General features: G+C 40.6%; 1 protein-coding gene across 1 annotated transcript in view; it reads right to left on the bottom strand.

The window, feature by feature from the left end:
* Positions 1-8,137: 8,137 nt before the first annotated feature.
* The window catches only part of PAX3 (paired box 3), an 89,691-nt gene continuing 78,498 nt past the window's right edge, over positions 8,138-19,330 (bottom strand). The window contains exons 7-9 of the mRNA XM_011358674.1: positions 8,890-9,136; positions 8,365-8,395; positions 8,138-8,204 (exon numbers count right to left, since the gene is read on the bottom strand). Coding sequence (XP_011356976.1) covers positions 8,138-8,204; positions 8,365-8,395; positions 8,890-9,136 — 345 coding nt within the window. The remainder of the gene's footprint in view (positions 8,205-8,364; positions 8,396-8,889; positions 9,137-19,330) is intronic.

Here is a 19,330-nt window from a genome sequence, read left to right as displayed (position 1 = left end):
GGATGGAGCCAGTCTCTGTAAAGGTGCACCGCAGTTTGCTCATTCCCTTCCTACTCGCAAAGCGCCTGTTTGCTTCCATCCTCGTCCTCGTTTCTTCCTCATCTTCAGCATCTCTCTTCTAGTTTCCCGGGGCTGCCATTACGAAGTGCCACAAAATGGATGGCTTATCACAGAACTTTGTCTTACAACTTCGGAGGCTGGAAGTCCAAAATCAAGGGGTGAGCAGGATTGTTTCCTCTTGGGAGGGCTGAGGCGCTGAGACAGACTCTGTCCCAGGCCTTCTCCTGGCGTTCGGTCGTTGGGTGGTTGCTGGCAATCCTTGCCGGTCCTTGACTCGTCATCACGTGTGTCTGCCTGTCTCCTCTTTTCATAAGGACACCAGCCATGATGGATTAAGGGCCTACCCTGCTCCAATATGACCTCATCTTAACTTGCATCTTAGTTCCCCATCTGTGAAGACCCTATTTCCGAATAAGCTCATGTTCACAGGTACCAGGAATTAGGCCTTGAACATATCTTTTTGGGGAACACAATTCAACCCACGACAGTCTCCCATATGATCAGCCTATTCTTCTCGGCCCATGAACCTAGTGAAATCTCTCCCATATTACTAAAACAGATAATGCCTTGTTTCTTCACCCCTCTGTGACATCCACACAGATACCTCCAGCCAGATATCGCTTCCTAACTTCAGAGTTACGTATCAGCGCCTGTTGGACAGTCCCCCTTGGGTGTTCCAGAAACAGTTCACCGTGTCGAGCAGGTTGACAATGATTAAATTAAATTCGCGCACACAAGAATGAATGAGTCACTGTCTTTATCTTCCAGAAATTTAAACTATGGAGAAGGTAGACAAGTTTTAAATAGTTATGAAACTGTTTATATGGGCAAGTCTGGTGTTCCAGATCTCCTGATATAACTATAAAAGAACATTCTCACTTTCTTTTTTATGCTCAGCTTCTTAGAGTGCATCCCTCACACTGCTTAACCCCAAGAAGTCCAAGCTTCAAGCAGATTCCTCTCATCCAAACAGGTCTGGGGATTCTTGGGAAACGACTTCATTTTACATAAGCCTCACATTGCCATCCCAGTTGGTGATCTGACTTCGGATGGCCGCTGTACATGATACCTCTTTTCCTCCCCACTCAGCCTTCCTCAAACTGCGTTTGACGGTGTTCCGCCACCTCTCCCCAACTTGTGCATGAATCCTTCCCTTCATTCCTTAGGATGAAAGCTAAGGCCTGACTTTTCTAAAGGGTTGGGAATAACAGAAAGAGACTGCAAAACGGAAAACGCAAACCTCAGCACAATCTGTGGGCCCTCTCAGATCCCTCTCCCCCTGCCGCCCCCCTGGTCTCTCTAGGCTAGGGGACTGGTACGGACGCACATGCGTGGCTCCTGTGCCTGCTGGATGCTGACCCGCTGGGTTCCGCCAGCGGGAGCCCCAGCAGGAATTGAGAGAAGGGAGCAAAGTGAGGCCAGGATGGTTTTCCCTTGCCTCCCTCCCCTTGCGGGTTGCCTCTCCATGTCTGTGTCCCTTCATCAGAAGCCACCCTCAGAGCCAACTGCTCTCTCTTGCCAGGTTCCCGTAAGCTCTCTCACCTCACTCCACAGCAGCTCTCCAACTCTCCTGGGATTTCTGCACAGTCCCTTGGCATTTCCCTACACACTTCCAATTCTGTAAATAGTCTCTTTATTAAAAATCCTTCTCTAAATTTCCAAATTCAAGTGTAGTATCTGCTTCCTGTTGACCCTGACCGATTTAACTCATGATTGCCTGAGAGTACAGCAGCCCGGACCCTAATGTTCCCACCTGCCACTGGGCTTCTGGGAATAATTTCCTTCTCTCAATCAGGCCTCTATTCTTCCAAGCCCAGAAAGAAGAAATTGGTCTCCTCTATGTTAATATAATATGCAAACATAAAACTCCATCTACAAAGAAAGTCCTTCTGCAAAGCTACCTAATTCCTCATCTGTAAGTACAGCTATATGTTCTTTACTATCTATCCCAGGATATTTGTTGTCCCTTTATATGACCAAAAGACCCACTCGAGTGTGTTTGGGAAGGAGGAAAGATACAATTTGTCTCTCAAAAGAATTTAAACTTGAAGCCTAAAAAACGAAAAAGGAGAAAGGCAGTTTTTCCCATTTTTGCCCATCAAAGCTGAGCAAAGAGCTCTTGCAGCCAACCCTCAGAAAAGCACCCAATTACGCACATTTGGATACTTAATAAGAATAGTTCATCCCAGTCAGCTTGTAACGAAGGGCATTGCAGCTTCCAGACCTCCAACGAGGAGTTCTCCGCCGACAAAAATGCAGCTGGGCCACTAAGAGCTGGCACCGCGCCCTGCCAAGCTTTTGGGGGGATATCTTAGAAAGATGATATCATGGCGGATATATGTTCCTTCTCTCATAAGTTTCTTATTGGGCCCCTGAGGTCGAAAGTCTCTCAATCCATTTTTAAGGAAGAGGGAATTGTCCCAGTTTGCCTAATCTCAGATCTTCTGAACCCTATAAATGGAGTTCCCTGGAAGGCTCTGGCTGAGGACCTGCCTTACTGGAGGATTGGGGAACCCCAGCCCCTGTCTGACCTCCCTGGCTGCTGGCACCCCCAGAGCTGGTCTTATATAGAAATGGAGCTGACATGCCCCTTGCCACTGCATTTGCCTAGTAACTTTCTATCTATCCCTAGAGATTCAGCTCCAGGGTCACTTTTTCTGAGAAGTGTTCCGATGCAGGGTGGAGTCATAGCCTCTCTCCTTGGCTTCCCATACTAACTTTTCCTTACATATTACTTGGTGTTCCAACCCTTTGTTTATTGATCCAGCTCATTCAGAGCTGCGGTCTTTTGACAGCACAGACTGCCTGATTCGCATTGTAAACCCACCACCCAGCATGGAGCTTGGTAAGTATCAAGCAAATTAATTACTCAGGAAGTAATAATAATAATAATTTAAAAACACTGCCTATCTCCCTCACATGAAAAATAGTGAAAAGAGCTGGCATTTGTGGAGATTATTTTCAAGTCTCCAGAGCTTTATAAATGCTCAGCTTCGTGGGGTGGGAGGCGAAACAGATGAACAGGGTCAAAGGGCAGTGATGTTTTCAACTCCATGATTAAAACTCTCCTGAATGGCACAGGATTGCAAGAGCCCGGGGAACAAGATGCCAATGTGCCCCTTGAGGAAAAGCCCCAGCACTACTGATTTCCGTGTGGAGGGGCTTCGTAGACCTACAGCTGGGGGCATGATGGGCTCGTAGCACGATGCCAGCCAAACCATACTTTTACACTCACGCTCACACAGAACCACCGCCCCTCTCCACATCAGTCCCTCCGGGTCTAGAGCTGCTGGTGAGGTTTGGGGCAAGGTAAGTCTAAAGTGTCTCCACATTCCAAGGTGGCTTCCTCCTCTCACCTCTGCCGTGGTGAGTGACCCTAGCCACTGCTTCCGTCAGTTTTCCGGTCAAGTGTAGCCAAAGACTTCTCCCTGAGTTCTTGCTTCCTCATCCCTCTCTGCATCCATCTCTATGGATTCTAAGTCCGGTGATCTGGGTGAACCCAGATTTAGTGTTTGGTTTTCGTTTTCTAACTCCTCCGATTACTAAATAGCCTGGGCTGAGAACCGGTGCTCTACGCAATTAACCAAGGGGCTATTTCTCTTTTCTGTTCAAATCCCCCCAGTGCTAAATCCCAAAAATCATGATTTTTGTGCCATCTGTATCAATCTGAAACACCAGAAATATGGCTTTCAAGTGACCTGTTAGGCCCCTGCCTCCTGCTCCTTCCCTAAGGCTTTCTACCAATCCAATCTCAAGACCATCAGCCAAATGTGATAATACAGGGGTCCCCTGTACTCCAAGTATTATCACAATTATCACCCTTGTTCACTCCCATTCACACATCCTTGAGGTTGAGCTCCTTCTTCAGAAGATCGTGTGGGACAGAGAGTATAATAGAGTCCCTCTTCATTCATTTATTTATTCTTTTATTCAAAAGGCAGATATTGAGTACCTATTATGAGTCAGACATGGCAATAGGCACCTGGGTTACAATGGTCAACAATATCGAAGAGTAAATCTATTTAAAAAAAAGAAAAGAAAAGAAAAAGAAAAAAATAAAGAACTAGGTTAGATCCCTGGCATTTGGCAAGAAACCAGAGCCTACTCCGTTTCTTCCTTTTCTCTCATACCTCATCTAACACTAACTCCAGATCTGTGAGTGCTTGTCTAGGGCTAAGGCTGGCCCTGCAGATCTCTTTGTGTAAATAGTATTCTTGTCACTTGCTCTGCCCCTCAGTGTTGGACACCAGCTCTCCTTATCCATAACTGATTAAACCTCAAAAAGCATTTACTCAGAACGGTAAGGCTCAAGTCTTCGGCCCCAAAATACATGTCCTTCATACAGGGATCTTGATTCTGCTTCCATCGGTTCCATGTGGTGGTGATTATGTAGTTTGAGGAGTGATTCTTCCATGGCATGTCCACACAAAGTGCATTGATTGATCCATCCCCTCCCACATTTAGGACTCTTTCGAAACTCACAGCCACGAGTGAGTGACCTTGTCCATTATAATGATTCCGTATGCCAACGCTAACAAAGATCCCTTCCAACATAGGATGTTCCCCAAATATCCATGTGTATGTAAAAATACGTTTCCAAAAGGGCTAATTAAAACCCTAAGACAATATGTTTGTTTCCATCACAGATGTGAAATATTCCTAGGAAAAATTGCTGCCAAGGAAGGAGTCCGCAGCTGACATTAATACATCTATTATTTAATAATTTTCAGTTTCGGTTTTCAGTTTTTACTTTTAACTTGACAAATTAAATTGTATAACTCTAGAGACAAAGGGGAACCCTGCCGTACACAATCACGTCGAAGCCCAGTTGAATGTCGAGCACTCGAAGTCCTTAGGGCTGCCTGTCCCAGGGGATGAAAGGAAGGACCCTGACCGGAGTTAGGACTGACGAAGTCAGGTCTCCATTCCCTTGAGATGGATTTGATACAAAAAAAAAAAAAAAAAAAAATCGGGACATAATGAGCTACAGAGATTTTCAATATGAGGAGAGCAACAGATCTCAGAGACACGCGGAAATAAGAGAGGAGCATAAAGAAGCATATGAGAGAGAGAGATGAGCCACACGTGGCAAGTTCTGAGATCAGATGAGAAGGGAAAGCGATATGTAGATCAGTTTCCGTCGTGTAATCCCACACCCTGCTAGCGTTTCTCTTGTGTAATGGGAGTGAATGATTTTTTTCAATAGCTATTTTCGACTTGACTTGGGCATGAGGAAAGGTTGGCATAACGAAGTGAGTATTGCGAGCAGCATTTGGAAAGGTAAAATATAGGTTCTGCCACCAGGCCGAGCAGAAGGCAGAGTCTGCTCGGCTGTGCCCAGCTAGGTATGACCCTGGCCAAACTAATGAACAACTGTAGACCTCAGCCCACTCATCCGTAAATTGGGGCCCAAAATGCCTACTTCACAGGGTTTTATGAGGATTAAACATAACAAACCTAAGTGTTAGTAAGGTTTACCTTCCTTTCCTGTTATTATAATATTTTTGTCAAAACAAGGGCAACATATTTGACCGAAAGGACAACCGTGTGACCTATAAAGACCTAAAACATACAAAGAATTTGGAAAAATTTACCTAGTGCACTTCAAGTCCTTGGGGTTTTTAAAGGTGACCTCACATGCTTTAGATCAGCGCTAACCAACAGAGCTTTCTGCAATGATGAGAATATTCTATATCTGTACTGCCCAATAAGGTAGTTTTGGGCTACCTATGGCTATTGCACACTTAGGACGTGGCCAGTGTAAGTGAGGAATTGACTTTTTAATTGTATTTACTTTGACTTACTTCAAATCTAAATAGCCATACATGGCTAGTTGCTACCGAATTGAACGGCGCTCCTTGAGATCTTTCTGACTACAAGGTTCTCCCACACTAGTCTGGACTCGGGGAAGCGGAAGAGTGTGAGTTTAAGCAGATAGGCCTGGACTTAAATCCCTGTTCCGCCACTGAGTGATCTCTCAAAAGCTCCTTGTGCCTCAGTTTCCTCATCTGCAAAAAAGGAATGTTGATGACCTCACCTGCTTCATATAAGATGTTGGGAGGAATAAATAAGTTAATACAAGTAAGAACCTCAAAGGGTATTATAATATTTTACCTGATAAAAACAGTCCTCATGCTCAACCATAACTATGTATCTACTCCTCTGCCTTACTCACTAGGGTATAAGCACAGCTATAACACCAAGGCCAAGCACATTTAGATTCTCGTTAAATAAATGTGTTTAAATAAGTGTTGGAGAAGGGAAAGAGAGGAAGAGGGAGAGAAGGAACGAAGGAGGGAGGGAGAATAAATAAAATAGGCAGTAATGTTTTTTATGAAGAGTGAAAAAAGCTTCCAAAACAAAATAAAATACGAGAGCTTTTGATAAAAACTTCAGTAGAAATAGCCATTGGGGATGAAGACGAAGTTAGATACTCTGAAGGAAAACATACTTCTGGGTGAAGGGATGTAATAGCTCTGAGACAACCAAGGAGACACCGAGTTGGACTTGAGGGTTTTTCTAGATTCCACACCTATGAAAAGACACACTTCAACCCTTAAAAATGCGTTCATCCAAGCTTCTTCAAGAGAATACAACTGTGGGTTGCATAATTTTATTTGTCCACGTAATAGTCCAGTCTAATCACCACCATTAGAAGTAAAGCAGACGTTTTGTTGGTTCCCCATTTCCAAGTTTTTATTCAACTACATTCACCAGTTCCCCCCCAAAAAGCAGTGTCGGGCGAGTTTTCATAACCGTTTATTCATTATAAATAGTAAATATTTACTGCACTTTTTACATGAAAGACATTTTTACAACACATTGTTGTTGGTTGAGGCTGCATCACAAAGGTAGAGCGTCTCTCCATCCATCACCCTCTAAGACCAATGTATGAACTAAACTCGGGACTATGTCTAGTCTCACTAACCCACTAGATTGTAGTTCTTGACTCTAAAAGGAATGTATTTGTGCCTACCTGGTTCAAGGCTCCGAGAATAGGAAGAAATAAATAACACTGCCTTCCACCTTCTCATTCCTCGTAACATCTCAAAACATGAATTTATTGACATTCTAAAATGTCACCACACAGACGTATGTAAACCTCAGTTCCTATAATCTTTTAATGTCGGGTATCATTGTATGATTTAAGAGTACATGAGAGCCATGTGGACATTTCTGTTCTTGCCCTGCCTTTCAGAGAAAAGAGAAGAATGTAAACGTAGTTGTCTTAAAAAGCATTATTCTCGAACGTGGTCTCTGATCCAAAGGAGCGAGCCGGGTGTTGGGTGTCCAGCAAATGGCAAACATCACTGCATTCTACCACAATAAATCATGGGCTGCGAAAATAAAGCACCTGCAAAAATATAGTTCTGATTCTGTCTATATGGCCCTGGCCATTGCCGAAGCCTCCGTGAGGTACACAGTATTGCACACTGATAAGCAGCTGTGGGAATGCACGTCATATCTTCACCCCACCCGCCCCCGTCCCCCGCCCAGGTTGGCTTCCAAGTGAAAATGAATTGGGAAAACATCACACAGCTCTCCCACACCGGGAAAGAAAACAAGCTTTTCTTCCTGTTATCCCATATGCTGCTAGCATGATGTGTCCTTCCTGGACGTTGATTAACAACTGAATTACAAATGAAGATAAGATAACAAATAATTGATTTGGGAGGTCCTTTACATCTAGTCTAACTTCCTAAAAACGGTGGCACTTATTTTTATATGAATTTCCAGTGTGTAAAAGTGAAGGATTCCTCCATTCCTGCTTCATTAAGTGAGCAGTTGTAAAGTCGTCAGCATTGGACATCGATCGTGTTAAACTTCAGAGAATTCTGTGACGCTATTTTAGAACATTCTGCTTGCCCAAACCAGTCCAGATAAATCTCACATACACACACACGCACACGCGCACACACACGTGCTCTCTCTCATACACGCACACACGCACACGCACGCACACACGCACACACATAAATGGAATGTTTTAGCTCCTTGATCATCAGCACAAAAAAGAGTTGGGATATTTGATACGTAGCCATGTAAAATCATTGCCTTAAAATGTTGCATTTGTCTTTTATTGTTCCGGGTCTTCCTTTTCTCCACTGCTTTTGTCCAACATGTTCAAAAGAATTTGAAAGCAACTACTGGAGAGAGAAAAATCAATCATTCTTCTTTGTTTCCTGTCAAGACTGCCCCCTAAAAAGGGTGATTTTTTTTTTTTTTCTGAGAAGATTCTTCATGTCTCGGCTGTGGAGACCGGAAACGGGACCAGTTTTAGCTCCAAGTGGACAGTCCACTTACGCGATATCTGGTTTGAGATAATGAAAGGCACCTGTAAGGAAACACACGTGACTTTTTAGGTCATGCTGGGACAATTCACAGCAAGGGGCAAAATCAGCTACAGGCTGACAGTGTCATATTTAATACCGTGGTATCAAAGGATCGAGGCTAATATTTTTATTCCTGAGACAAGTTTGACACAACTCTGTGTCCTTGGGATTATACTCCATAAGATCCTTGAGCTGACCTCATTAAGAACATGTGTTTCCAATGCCAGGGGTTATTTCATTTGGGCCAACCCTTGCGTTTTACCTAGTGGCAATCAGGTTTCACATCTCGGCAATTAATAACCGCAAGATGTTGTTGACATCGGTTAAGAAAATAATTATACGAGCGAGGCCTTGCGGGAACCATCAGCCGACTTTGCCACAAAACCGAGAGTCGATGTGAGGCTGAGTCATACCACTGCCTCGCCTTTCTGAAAGAAGAGGTAACGTTTTCCACCCTGCCAGGAATAATCACCCCCCCAGAAAGTCCAAGGCTTACTTTGTCCATACTGCCCATATTGGTAGCCTGTGACGGGGTCCATACTGTAGCCCGTGGTGCTGTAGGTGGGTGGACAATAGGACTGAGATGTCGGCAGACTGTCCAAGCTCTTCATATGGTCTAGTCTCTGACTGCAGCTGGCCGACACCGTGGTGGTAGGTTCCAGGCCCCCAGTGAGGGGGGAAAGAGCGTAATCGGTCTGGGGCTGATGGGGAACCCCTCCGTGGTTGGTCAGGAGTCCCATTACCTGAAATAAACAGGCAGATTGGGAAGAAGTGAGAATGCGGGCAGGGCCAGGTCAGAGCCTATAGCTGACAGAATAACTCGAAAAGTCCCATTTTTATTTCTTTGGAAATCTGTTAAAGAGCTGTTCAGAAGATGGTGACCTCCACTCAAAGTGGCAGAGATATTACATCACGCCCAATGATAACATCTGACTGCAGTTTCAGAAAAAAAGAAAGAAATAGGGGAGGAAGGGAAAGAAAAGAAGGAAAGAGAGAAGGAAGAGAGATTATACCATGCCCCTAGTGATAAAATAGAGTTTCAGAGAAGGGGAAAGGAAGGAGATACACAGGGACAGAGGGATGGCGCTAGGGAGAAATTACATCTGTTCACATAGAAGAATATCTCCTCAGATATTACATCCGGAAGTTTCACATGCGATTTTAAACAGGCATTCGCATATTTTTTTTAAAAAGTTAAGTGAATCCGAATCCAATTCTTTTTGTGAATTCTAAGATCTATGTCTTTTTCTCACAGTGTGTCCTCTCAGGAAGGTCCCTCTCCCTTTCGTGGGCATCCTTTGGTAATCAGAAATAATTGCTCCCACCCTGATGCTTCCTTGTACGTCACTCACCCCTCCTAACACGTAATCATTACCTCATTTACCCACATTGAATTGTGAGAGCTTTGAGGTGAGTAACCTACTCAGCTTTATCCACCCAGCACAGAACAGAGTGAATGAATAAATGGAACTGAATGAATGAATGAATGAGTGAATGAAGGGTAAATGTTGCTCCAAGTAACTGTTTCCATCACCTATTTTTTCATTTCTTCTGTAAACTAACATTTCTTATAAAGAAGCGTTAAATGGAAAGAAAAACCTGAAATGCAAATATGTTATAAAAAGTCCATTCGGTTTTATAAATAACCCTCAAGAGCAAGAGAACTTAAAACAAAACTGTGACAACAGAACAACTTTCAGATTAGCACGGTGACAGGTTTCACAAACTCAAGCTCGCTGACCCTTACAACACCTTGTGACAGAAGTAAGTGGATAATTAATGTCGCAGCTGGGAACCTGCCACACGAGAGAGGAAGTGATTTCTCTCAGCTTCATACAATTCAGTGGCAGAGCTCAAACAGTGATTGTGCAAATTGACTGCCAGGTGAAGAACCTCACTTGCTTACAAAATATCACCTGCTTACAAAGAATGGAAATACGGGGGGCCCACGATTGCACAATATTGCCGTAATAGTCTGGTTGTGCTTTAGGGCATCCGAAGCATATGGATATTAGAGTGGATATCGAATAAGAACACAGGAGCCCAACGCCTGACTCCAGGCCTTGAGCTGGCTTCCGAGGAAATTCAGGCCACAGAAGCCTGGATCTGGGGGTTCCAGCAGGGCTGAAAAGGGAGAGGAATCTTACATCCCAGAAAGCATCCTAAATTAGATTCCAAAAACAATGAGGCCACAACCCCTTTGGGGAAAGGTCTGCATAATCCTCATAGCTAAACAAAATCTTCTTGAAATACAGCTTTAAAGGGATCCATCTCCTATTAGCCCCTGGGGCGGGGGTTGCGGGGGAGGGAGAGAGAGGGAGAGGGAGAGGGAAAGAGAGAGACAAAGAGACAGAGAGAGAGAGAGAGAGAGAGACAGACAGACAGACAGACAGACAGACAGAATCTGTTCACCGCCTTCCGTGGGTTATCTTTTCTTTCTCCATTTTAACAACCCACCGATTTCTGTCACCTTTCCCGGAGGCCCTGTTCTGCATGTCCTTCTCTCCCTTTCACTGGAGTGCCGGTGTTGTGAGCACCGGGGGAGGCCGGCGGGTGTGGGGAAAGCTGCATGGTAATTGAACTACATGGCGAAATATCTTCTTAAAAATTTCTAAAAATGACTTACATTCTTTAAAAAAAATCATCATATGTTGCAGAGCGTTGTTCTGTTTTATTAGAGACTTGGGGAAAATGAAAATCACAAGGTAAAGTGAGAATCAAGGTCTGTAGACCCTGGGGTTCTCTTAGCGCCCCACCCAACGCTGTTTATAGCAAGTTAATTACTTCGTCCTTTCTCTTTAAAAAGTCGAACATAACCTAGAATGCCTTTAAGGTATTTCCTGAACATTCTTCCAACTACATGTTGTTGTTTTTTTCTTTTTTGTCTTTCTTTGAGGTTAGAGAGAAGATTTTACAGTGGACACTTGGAAAATTCATAAACTTCCACTGATATATTAATTTATTAAATATATTATTTCAAGACAAAATTACTTACATCTATTAGAAGAAAAGAGTCTTTAAAAGAGGTTATTCAATGCTAAATACACTCTTTTTTAATCAGGGGTACTTTTTTGTGTACTGGTCTAATGGACAAGAATGGATAGGGAAAATAAAAATATAAAAAATGTAACTTTTTAATGACACAGGGTACAAATATTTTTCTGTAAATAAGCTGTGCCAAGTTAAAAAAAAAACACTTAGAAAAAGCAATTTTGTAACTGTATCAATTCAGAGAATAAAATTATCCAGTGATACTAGATAAAAAGAAAATATGTTTTAAATTAACAGCGTTCTTCATGAAGATTCTTGAAACTCAGTTAATGGTATGTTCCTTTAAGAGAGAAATAGAAAACTCTATATATAGTTATAATTGGAGAGTAAGAGCAGAATTTTATTCAAAGCATGCACACTCTCCCATGAGCTATATATATATTTTTTGTGATAAACTTTTTTTAATCCTCTACCATACATTTCTTGTTTGCATAACTTTGAAGGCAGCAATAACTTTCCATGGGGGGAAAAAAGCCATGAAGATCCTAAAAGAGAAGAAATGAGTCCTTCTCATAAGCAAAATTCAGCTCATAATGTTCGTGGAACAACTTTTTGCAATTGCCGAATGAGAAAAAACAGTAGGTCAGGATTTAAATATAAGACCTTGAAATATATCTCTTGGAGGATGGAGAAGCTATCTGCCAGGGCCCTATTCTAGGGCAAAGAAAGATAGTTCCTCAAAGACTCCAGAACACAGTGTCTTTAAGACATCTGGGAGCATGATACACTTAGGAGGGATGGCTGCTGGGTGACTGGAATAGAAGGATACTTGTTGGGTCTTTCTGTCGGTCTTGCCACTGTCATACACAGGAAGCTAGTGACAGCTCCTACTTTAGCAGTTGCTCTTAGCTCAGCAGCCCAATACTCGCAGTGGCAAATGTGAAGCATGAAGAAGGCCAGAGACCAATTAGCTTTGGTCCCTTTCACTTGCCTGATAGAATCCAAAATACAGACATTCTCCCACAAATTCTTATTTCCGTTGTGATTGTCGCCTATTGTAATTGGGATTTGTTTCTCAAGAATTGTGTAAGGATGGGGAAAGAGGCACTAATACTTTCCTACATTTGGTCTGAAAATGACATGAATAAAAAATTATAACTAACGCAATTTATCTCGAAATTTTGCACTGAGAAGACTTGAGAAATATACATCTTTTTAATAACTTCTAATTTAAAAATTAAAAATGAAATCTTTCTTGGAACAAAATAGTGAATACATAAATACAAAATACATTTCCCCTAACATAATTTTGAACCTCAAATCTCCATGGAAGGTTCCTATTACACGTTTATATACATTTCTTTAAACGCTATTTTGTATTTCATATGGTCCAAGGGACACTATGGAAATTTCCTTTCGCTGCACAAAGAAGTTGGTAAACAAACTTCTTGGAACTCCCCCAATATGGTTATAGAATGTCTTCTAGTCAGATTTTCTCTTTAAGAATACTGTCAGGATTTCTTTTATACATGATTTTCCTACAACAATTTGCAATTCAAAGCGTAAAATAAAATCTTCACTTGTTGCAAAGTGTGTGTGTGTGTGTGTGTGTGTGTGTGTTTCCCCCCTCAAAAACCATTAGTAAGCTATTTCTACTGCCGGGCGGACATTTTTCCCTGATATACATATTTTTTAATTTGTGGTGGCTGGAAGCACAGTTGCCTGGCTTTCACAATTTCAAAAAAAAAAGAAAGAAAGAAACTCATGCTACTCAATTCTATCTACTGACCATTGACCACATTCTTATCAAATGCCAGATAAATCCAGGAGGTGGGAGGACTAGGAAATGAACTATCCTTTAATAAATATCTCTGTTTAATAAATATCCCTGGGGAAGGGACATGGGAAAGAACTTAGTTTTTACTTTTAATTGAGTACGACTCTTAGGTGAGGCATCTGAAAAAAATCTATTAAGTATATTTCTAAATAGTACCTCGAAAAACATTTCCCAGATGCTGTCTCTTAATCATTTTATGCATAAACTTTAAAAACAAATTCAAAGCCTCAATATCATGAGTTGACACTTCTTCGGCCAGTTCCTCAGCCATTATTAGAGACATTTTCTGAAGATCTCTTTAAACTCATTCTCGAATTTCAGAATTCCAAATAGGTTGTTTATATCTTGATTGGAAGATTATATGGTTCAGGAAAAACTAACTCTTTACAATTGCTTTGTGCCATATTTCTCTTGAATTAATTTTCCTATTGTAAGATTTAATATAAAAGATAAAAACAATGGGGCAAATTAAGATTTACATTTAAACAGTGTGTCTGGAAAATATTTGTCTTGGCCTAGGCATTATGGTTTTGTCTTCCATTGAAAGTGCTCGGGGCTTATCAGAAATTTAAAATGATTTAGCAAATTATGGTGTCCATCTAGACACTTCTTTTTTTGTTAGTAGAAATCCTGGTTCTTGTCTTTTTTTGTTCTCAAGTAACCAAATGTTCTTCTGATTTAACATTAAAAACACACATTGTTACTTTTTAGAAAACCATTGTGATTTACAGCTTTGTATGATATAAAGGTTTTTTTTTTTAACCTTCCACTCTTCCCTCCAAGTCTACTGACTACATATATTTTTTTAAATTTGGATATAACTTATTTCGAGCTAAAAATAAATAAATAAATAATCAAACATTTACCTGAATGATTTTTGCAGATACAGGTGCTACTGGAGTCATCTAGGAGTTAAACCTCAGTGACTGTAGCTTTGAGACTAAAAAGCCTACATTTGAACAGCAGAGAATTTCCAGAACATGTTGTCTTCGGATTCAAATGCCTTAGGAATTACCCTGCAGTTGATTAGCATCTAAATAATTAGATTTTTTGGCCCTGTCTGTTTGAAAGCTCAAAGAGAGAAATTGCCTGAAGGCAGAAGTTTCTCTTAAGGTAAGGATGGTGACCTTCTCACCCAGACCGAGAGTTACGGGAAGGGCACGGCCAGGGAAGGGCACGGCCACCCTTTACCTAACCAGATAGAAAACCAGTGCGTTGAAAATGTCCGGCCAAATACATCCTTATTTTTTATTTTAATCCTTAGCTTACATTTTACAAGTAGCTATGTTTAATGTATGTTGAAAGAGTATGAGTGCCAGACATATGTTACATATATTTACAAATTTTATTGGTGAAGAGAGTAGTAAGGACTGGCCCTGTTAAACTCTAAGTAACACATGCTTTAATATCCAGTCCTGTGGCCAATCACAGAATCGCCTTTATTTTATCGGTTCTTTAGAATACCTGTTTCTCAACAGAGCTTAGCTGTTGATAGCAATATTCTTTAGGGACTGATGACTAAAATATAAACCTACGCAAAAAATTAGTATAGAAATGGCTCACAAGATTCATATATATGATTATTATGTGTTATGTATACTATATATGTATATACTATATAGTATATATACGCATACATACATACATATGTATAGTTTACTTCCAGCTAATGATGAACAATCATATTATATCCATCTATTATCAGTAAAATAAAGCCCAGTAAGAAGAAGCTTATTCCACCTAAATGAAAAAGTATACCAGTTAATACATTTGGCATTTGACTATGTTAGACCCACCATGGGCCGGAATAAAATTCTCATGTGTTTTAATTCATTTACGCATGCCTGCATTTAATATGCTATGTGACCATGTCTACAATTAATATGATTTATGAGAGAAGAACATGTGCAATATTGGGGGGTATAGCATACATATTTTTTTCTTCTATGAATGAAAAATATAACAAAACAGCTCAAGGCAAATTGTTGGCCGTTAGCGTATTAAGATGGCCTGACAGCGCCCTGAGTAAACTTGGAGGAGTTAATGATATCCTCTTATCTGACCCTGACACATTTGCAGCATGTAATTTACAGAAGCTCTGTCCAGGGAATCTTGACAAATGCTCCTGAGGATGTCGGGGCAATGCTCCATTCTAATGTAAAACACATGTGGGTCAAGATGTCCTCATTCATCACTTAACACAGAGGGTCTCAAACTCTTTCTGGGAGGAATGACATTACCTGCTGTTAACTCTTCTCGGCTCAGGAAATTTCTCACAACCACAGTAGCCCTCTGAAGGGTAAGCGCTCAAACCTATCATCGTTTCAAAAACCTGTCTGAAAACATGACTGTGGAAAATCAAACATATATCTTGGTTTAATTTCATGACTAGTTCAGGACACGTTTACTAAACATTAATTGACCCTTTAGGACCTAAGATTCCAAATATAGAAAGGGAAAAGCTCTGGGCTTAGGCATCTTGCATGAGATGACATGTAAAATTTTATCTCTAATTGCTAAAAACTAAACTTTCATTCAAGGAAACGCAGGGCTGGTTGAGCCTCATAACCATTCATAAATGTAAACCTTGCTGAGCCTTTAAGCTGCCTAGCTCTGTCTGAGATTCAACAAAAAACTTAAAATAAGGTAGTTCTAATTTTTGAGGAATCTCTAAACTGTTTTCCATAGTGGAATCTAAAGAACAAAACAAACAAACAAACAAACAAACAAACCATCAGAAACATACTCATAGATACAGAGAACAAACTGATGGTTACCAGATGGGAGGGGGGTTAGGGAGGTTAGGTGAAAAAAGGGAAGAGATTAAGAAGTACAAATTGGTAGTTAAGAAACAGTCTTGGGGATGTAAAGCACAGCACGGGGAATATAATCAATAATATTGTAATAACTATGTATGCTGCCAGGTGGGTACTAGACTAATTGAGGGGACCACTTCATACATAAAACTATATAAGTGTCTAACTACTATGCTATATATCTTAAACTAATAGAAAATAATATTGAATGTCAACCAGAACTGAAAATTTTAATTAAAACTGAAAAAAAAGCACTTATATAATAAACTAAAAGAAGAGACTCGACTCTGCCCCTCCTAAACAGAGGGATATTAGGCTCCACCATATTCTTATTCCACTAAAATTTCCCTAGAATGAAGGGCAGACATTCCAGCACACTAAGGGAGGAAAACAGTTGCCCAGCTCAACAAGGAAATATCTCCTTTCTTCTAGACTATGTACGAAGGAGGCAAATATGTCTGTGGCTGCCCAAAGTCAATGTCATAACACTCCATCTGCTAAATGCCTGACGCTAATAGAAGAGAGGCTTCCCTTCCCTTGTCTCCACATGAAGGAGGGTATGTCCTTAGGATGGAGAAAAGAGCCAGCTGAACAGACCAAGTGATACTGATTTAAAGAGCAGATGTCAAGAATGAATATATCCTTTAGGGAATGTTTTCTGGCTATTTCCATGGGCTTTGTGGTAAGGCAGAATAAGCATTCATTTAAAATACCTGGAAACCTGTAGCAACTCAACAGATATGGGACAACATCCGAGCATATAGTCTTCCAAGAACCAGAAGCTATGATGCCATGAAGCCAAGAGCCCACCTACCTTCATTTCCTCCCTTACCCAATTCCAGGGGCACTGGACTATAAAGATGTGTTGCTTTTCCACTTAAAAGTATACTTGTGTCCTTGATCATAAATTGGGCAGTAGCTTATGCCTCCCATTGCACAGGCAACTTTATGTTGGCTGCCAACATACAGGGAAGCCACTTACATACATAGGTCTTTGGTCTACAGAAATTAAATCCTACAGATATTGACAAAAGAGAGTCTTTGTCACTTAGTGATTAAAAGAACCCTCCCCAATCAGTTAACTCAGAATTACTTAGATGGCCCCTTACTTTCTAAAATATTTCTATTCCTGTTGTTTTAGCTTCCTTTATCTTTCGCTGGTGAGAGAGAAGCACAGATTCATCAGATTCTCCTGCCTCTGAGGTCAGTGCTTCCAATTTATCCGATATCTAGTATCATAGAAGCTGGAATGTATATTTTTCAAAATGCATTCATGTAATATCGTATTTCAATAAATCAAAACAAGAATAAGAAGAGAAAAACAATAAGACAATCCTTTGTTCTCCCCACACTTAGCCCCATGGAATGAAGGATCGTTGGTTCTCGTGTTTGTTGTAGTGGATTCTCATGCTATTATGATCCAAATTGTACATTGTATTACTGGGGACTACATATCTCAGGCACATTACAACTACTGCATTCTGAATAATATCAATAACAGTCCTTAGTTCTTTAAAATGTCTAAGTGGAATGTCTGAAAATACTCAGTCCACAAAAAAACTGCCTTTCTTTCAAGATTACTCAGTTTCCACATTTGCTTTCTTTGTCAGGGACAAACAAAAGTAATATTTTTTTGTCAGCGTCTCGCATGATATCTCTAAGTAAACAAAAATAAAAGTCCTGTTGCAATAGTATTATTACTTTGTCAAAAAGATTTAAATTTCTTAAGTACTGCGTTTCGCAACATAACTCCATGGGACAATTCTTTTTTATTACCTTCCGAATTTAACAAGGAGGTGAAACAGAAGCTGAGCTAGTTCAAGCCAATTGTCAGAAGACACATAGCTAGTGAAGGGCTGACAAGTACGGAATCTAATGCCTTTGACCTTGGGGCTCCTTCTTTAGATGGATGAGTTACACCCACGAAGCAATCAATTCACTGAACAGGAATCCTCTTGCCTTCTTTTACTCCATCTGCCTTAACTAAACATTATTAAGCATATATAATTGCTTCGTCCTTAAAATTACTCTCTTTCCTGCCAAGTTGTTATACTGAGGGCTGAGAATGTGTTGAGGCAGAAGATGACATCAGATGTTAAATAGAAAGAACCACTCGCTTGTAAAAAAAAAAAAAAAATCAAGGGAACTATTTTTAGAAATGGACAAATCATGAGTGGAGTCCCCACTGAATATTCTTTCATTCAGCACTTCCTAAGAAATGTTCTTCAAAATTTGGAAGTCTGATACTCAACAAAAGGGCTCCATAGTTAAATTAGAAAATACTGAGTTATAGTTGAGAACCATACGATTTCACTCATATGTGAGATATAAAACTGAAAGCAACAGACAAATAAGACAAAAAAAACAGAGGCTCATGGACATGGACTACAGTTTAGTGGTTGCCAGAGGGAAGGAGGGGAGTGGGGAAGTTAGATAATGGTAACGGGGGTCAAATATACGGTGACAGAAGGAAATGTAACTTTGGGTAGTGAACACAATGCAATATACATAGGATGTACTGTTGAATTGTACACTTGAAACTTACATAATTTTATTAACCAGTGTCACTTCAATAAATTTAATTTAAAAAAACACTGAGTTATAAAACATGTTTTCATACTGCAAGCCTTGTCAGAGCTTTTAGTAGGCTAACGTGTACTGAGACTGAAAGACGAAGGGCTATAATCTGTAACATTTATCAAATTGTTGATTCAGAATTTTTTCCCCCAAACCACTGTACCAAGGAGCCCACTTTAGGGAACAAGCCTTTATTATGAGGCACTGTTTGGTTTCTGGGTGTTCAAAACTGATTATGACCTACCACCATTCCTCTAGAAGCCCAGAGTCAAAAGGGTAAATAGATATACTATAATATAATACAGTGTGGTATGTGTTTTAACAAGGTAGAAATGCAAAAATGTAACATCGACAAAGGCTAAAACAAGAAATTCTGCCTGAAAGAGTCATGAAAGGGTTGACATTGACCTAGAAATTTTCCCATGGGTCATAAAGAGTTTTTTAATCTCAGAACAGATGCAATAGTTTATTCGATTTTTAATGTAAGCCGCACGAAATGAGACATCAGCATTTTATGAGAAGAAAAAGTAATGATTGCTTTGAATCCCTGTCTCCTTCATGACTTCGGCACTGAGGACTAGCTGTGCCATCATCTTACCGTGAAGAAATAGTCCCTTCAAGGTGGAAATCCTACCCTGTGATTCTTCAGAGTACACCGTCAAAAAATCTCCCAGTTTGCCATCTTTCCCATTGATCAGCAGGGACAACGCAATCAC

The sequence above is a fragment of the Pteropus vampyrus genome, unplaced genomic scaffold, assembly GCF_000151845.1.
Source record: "Pteropus vampyrus isolate Shadow unplaced genomic scaffold, Pvam_2.0 Scaffold42, whole genome shotgun sequence".
Taxonomy (NCBI): domain Eukaryota; kingdom Metazoa; phylum Chordata; class Mammalia; order Chiroptera; family Pteropodidae; genus Pteropus; species Pteropus vampyrus.
This window is presented reverse-complemented; position numbering and strand designations above follow the sequence as displayed.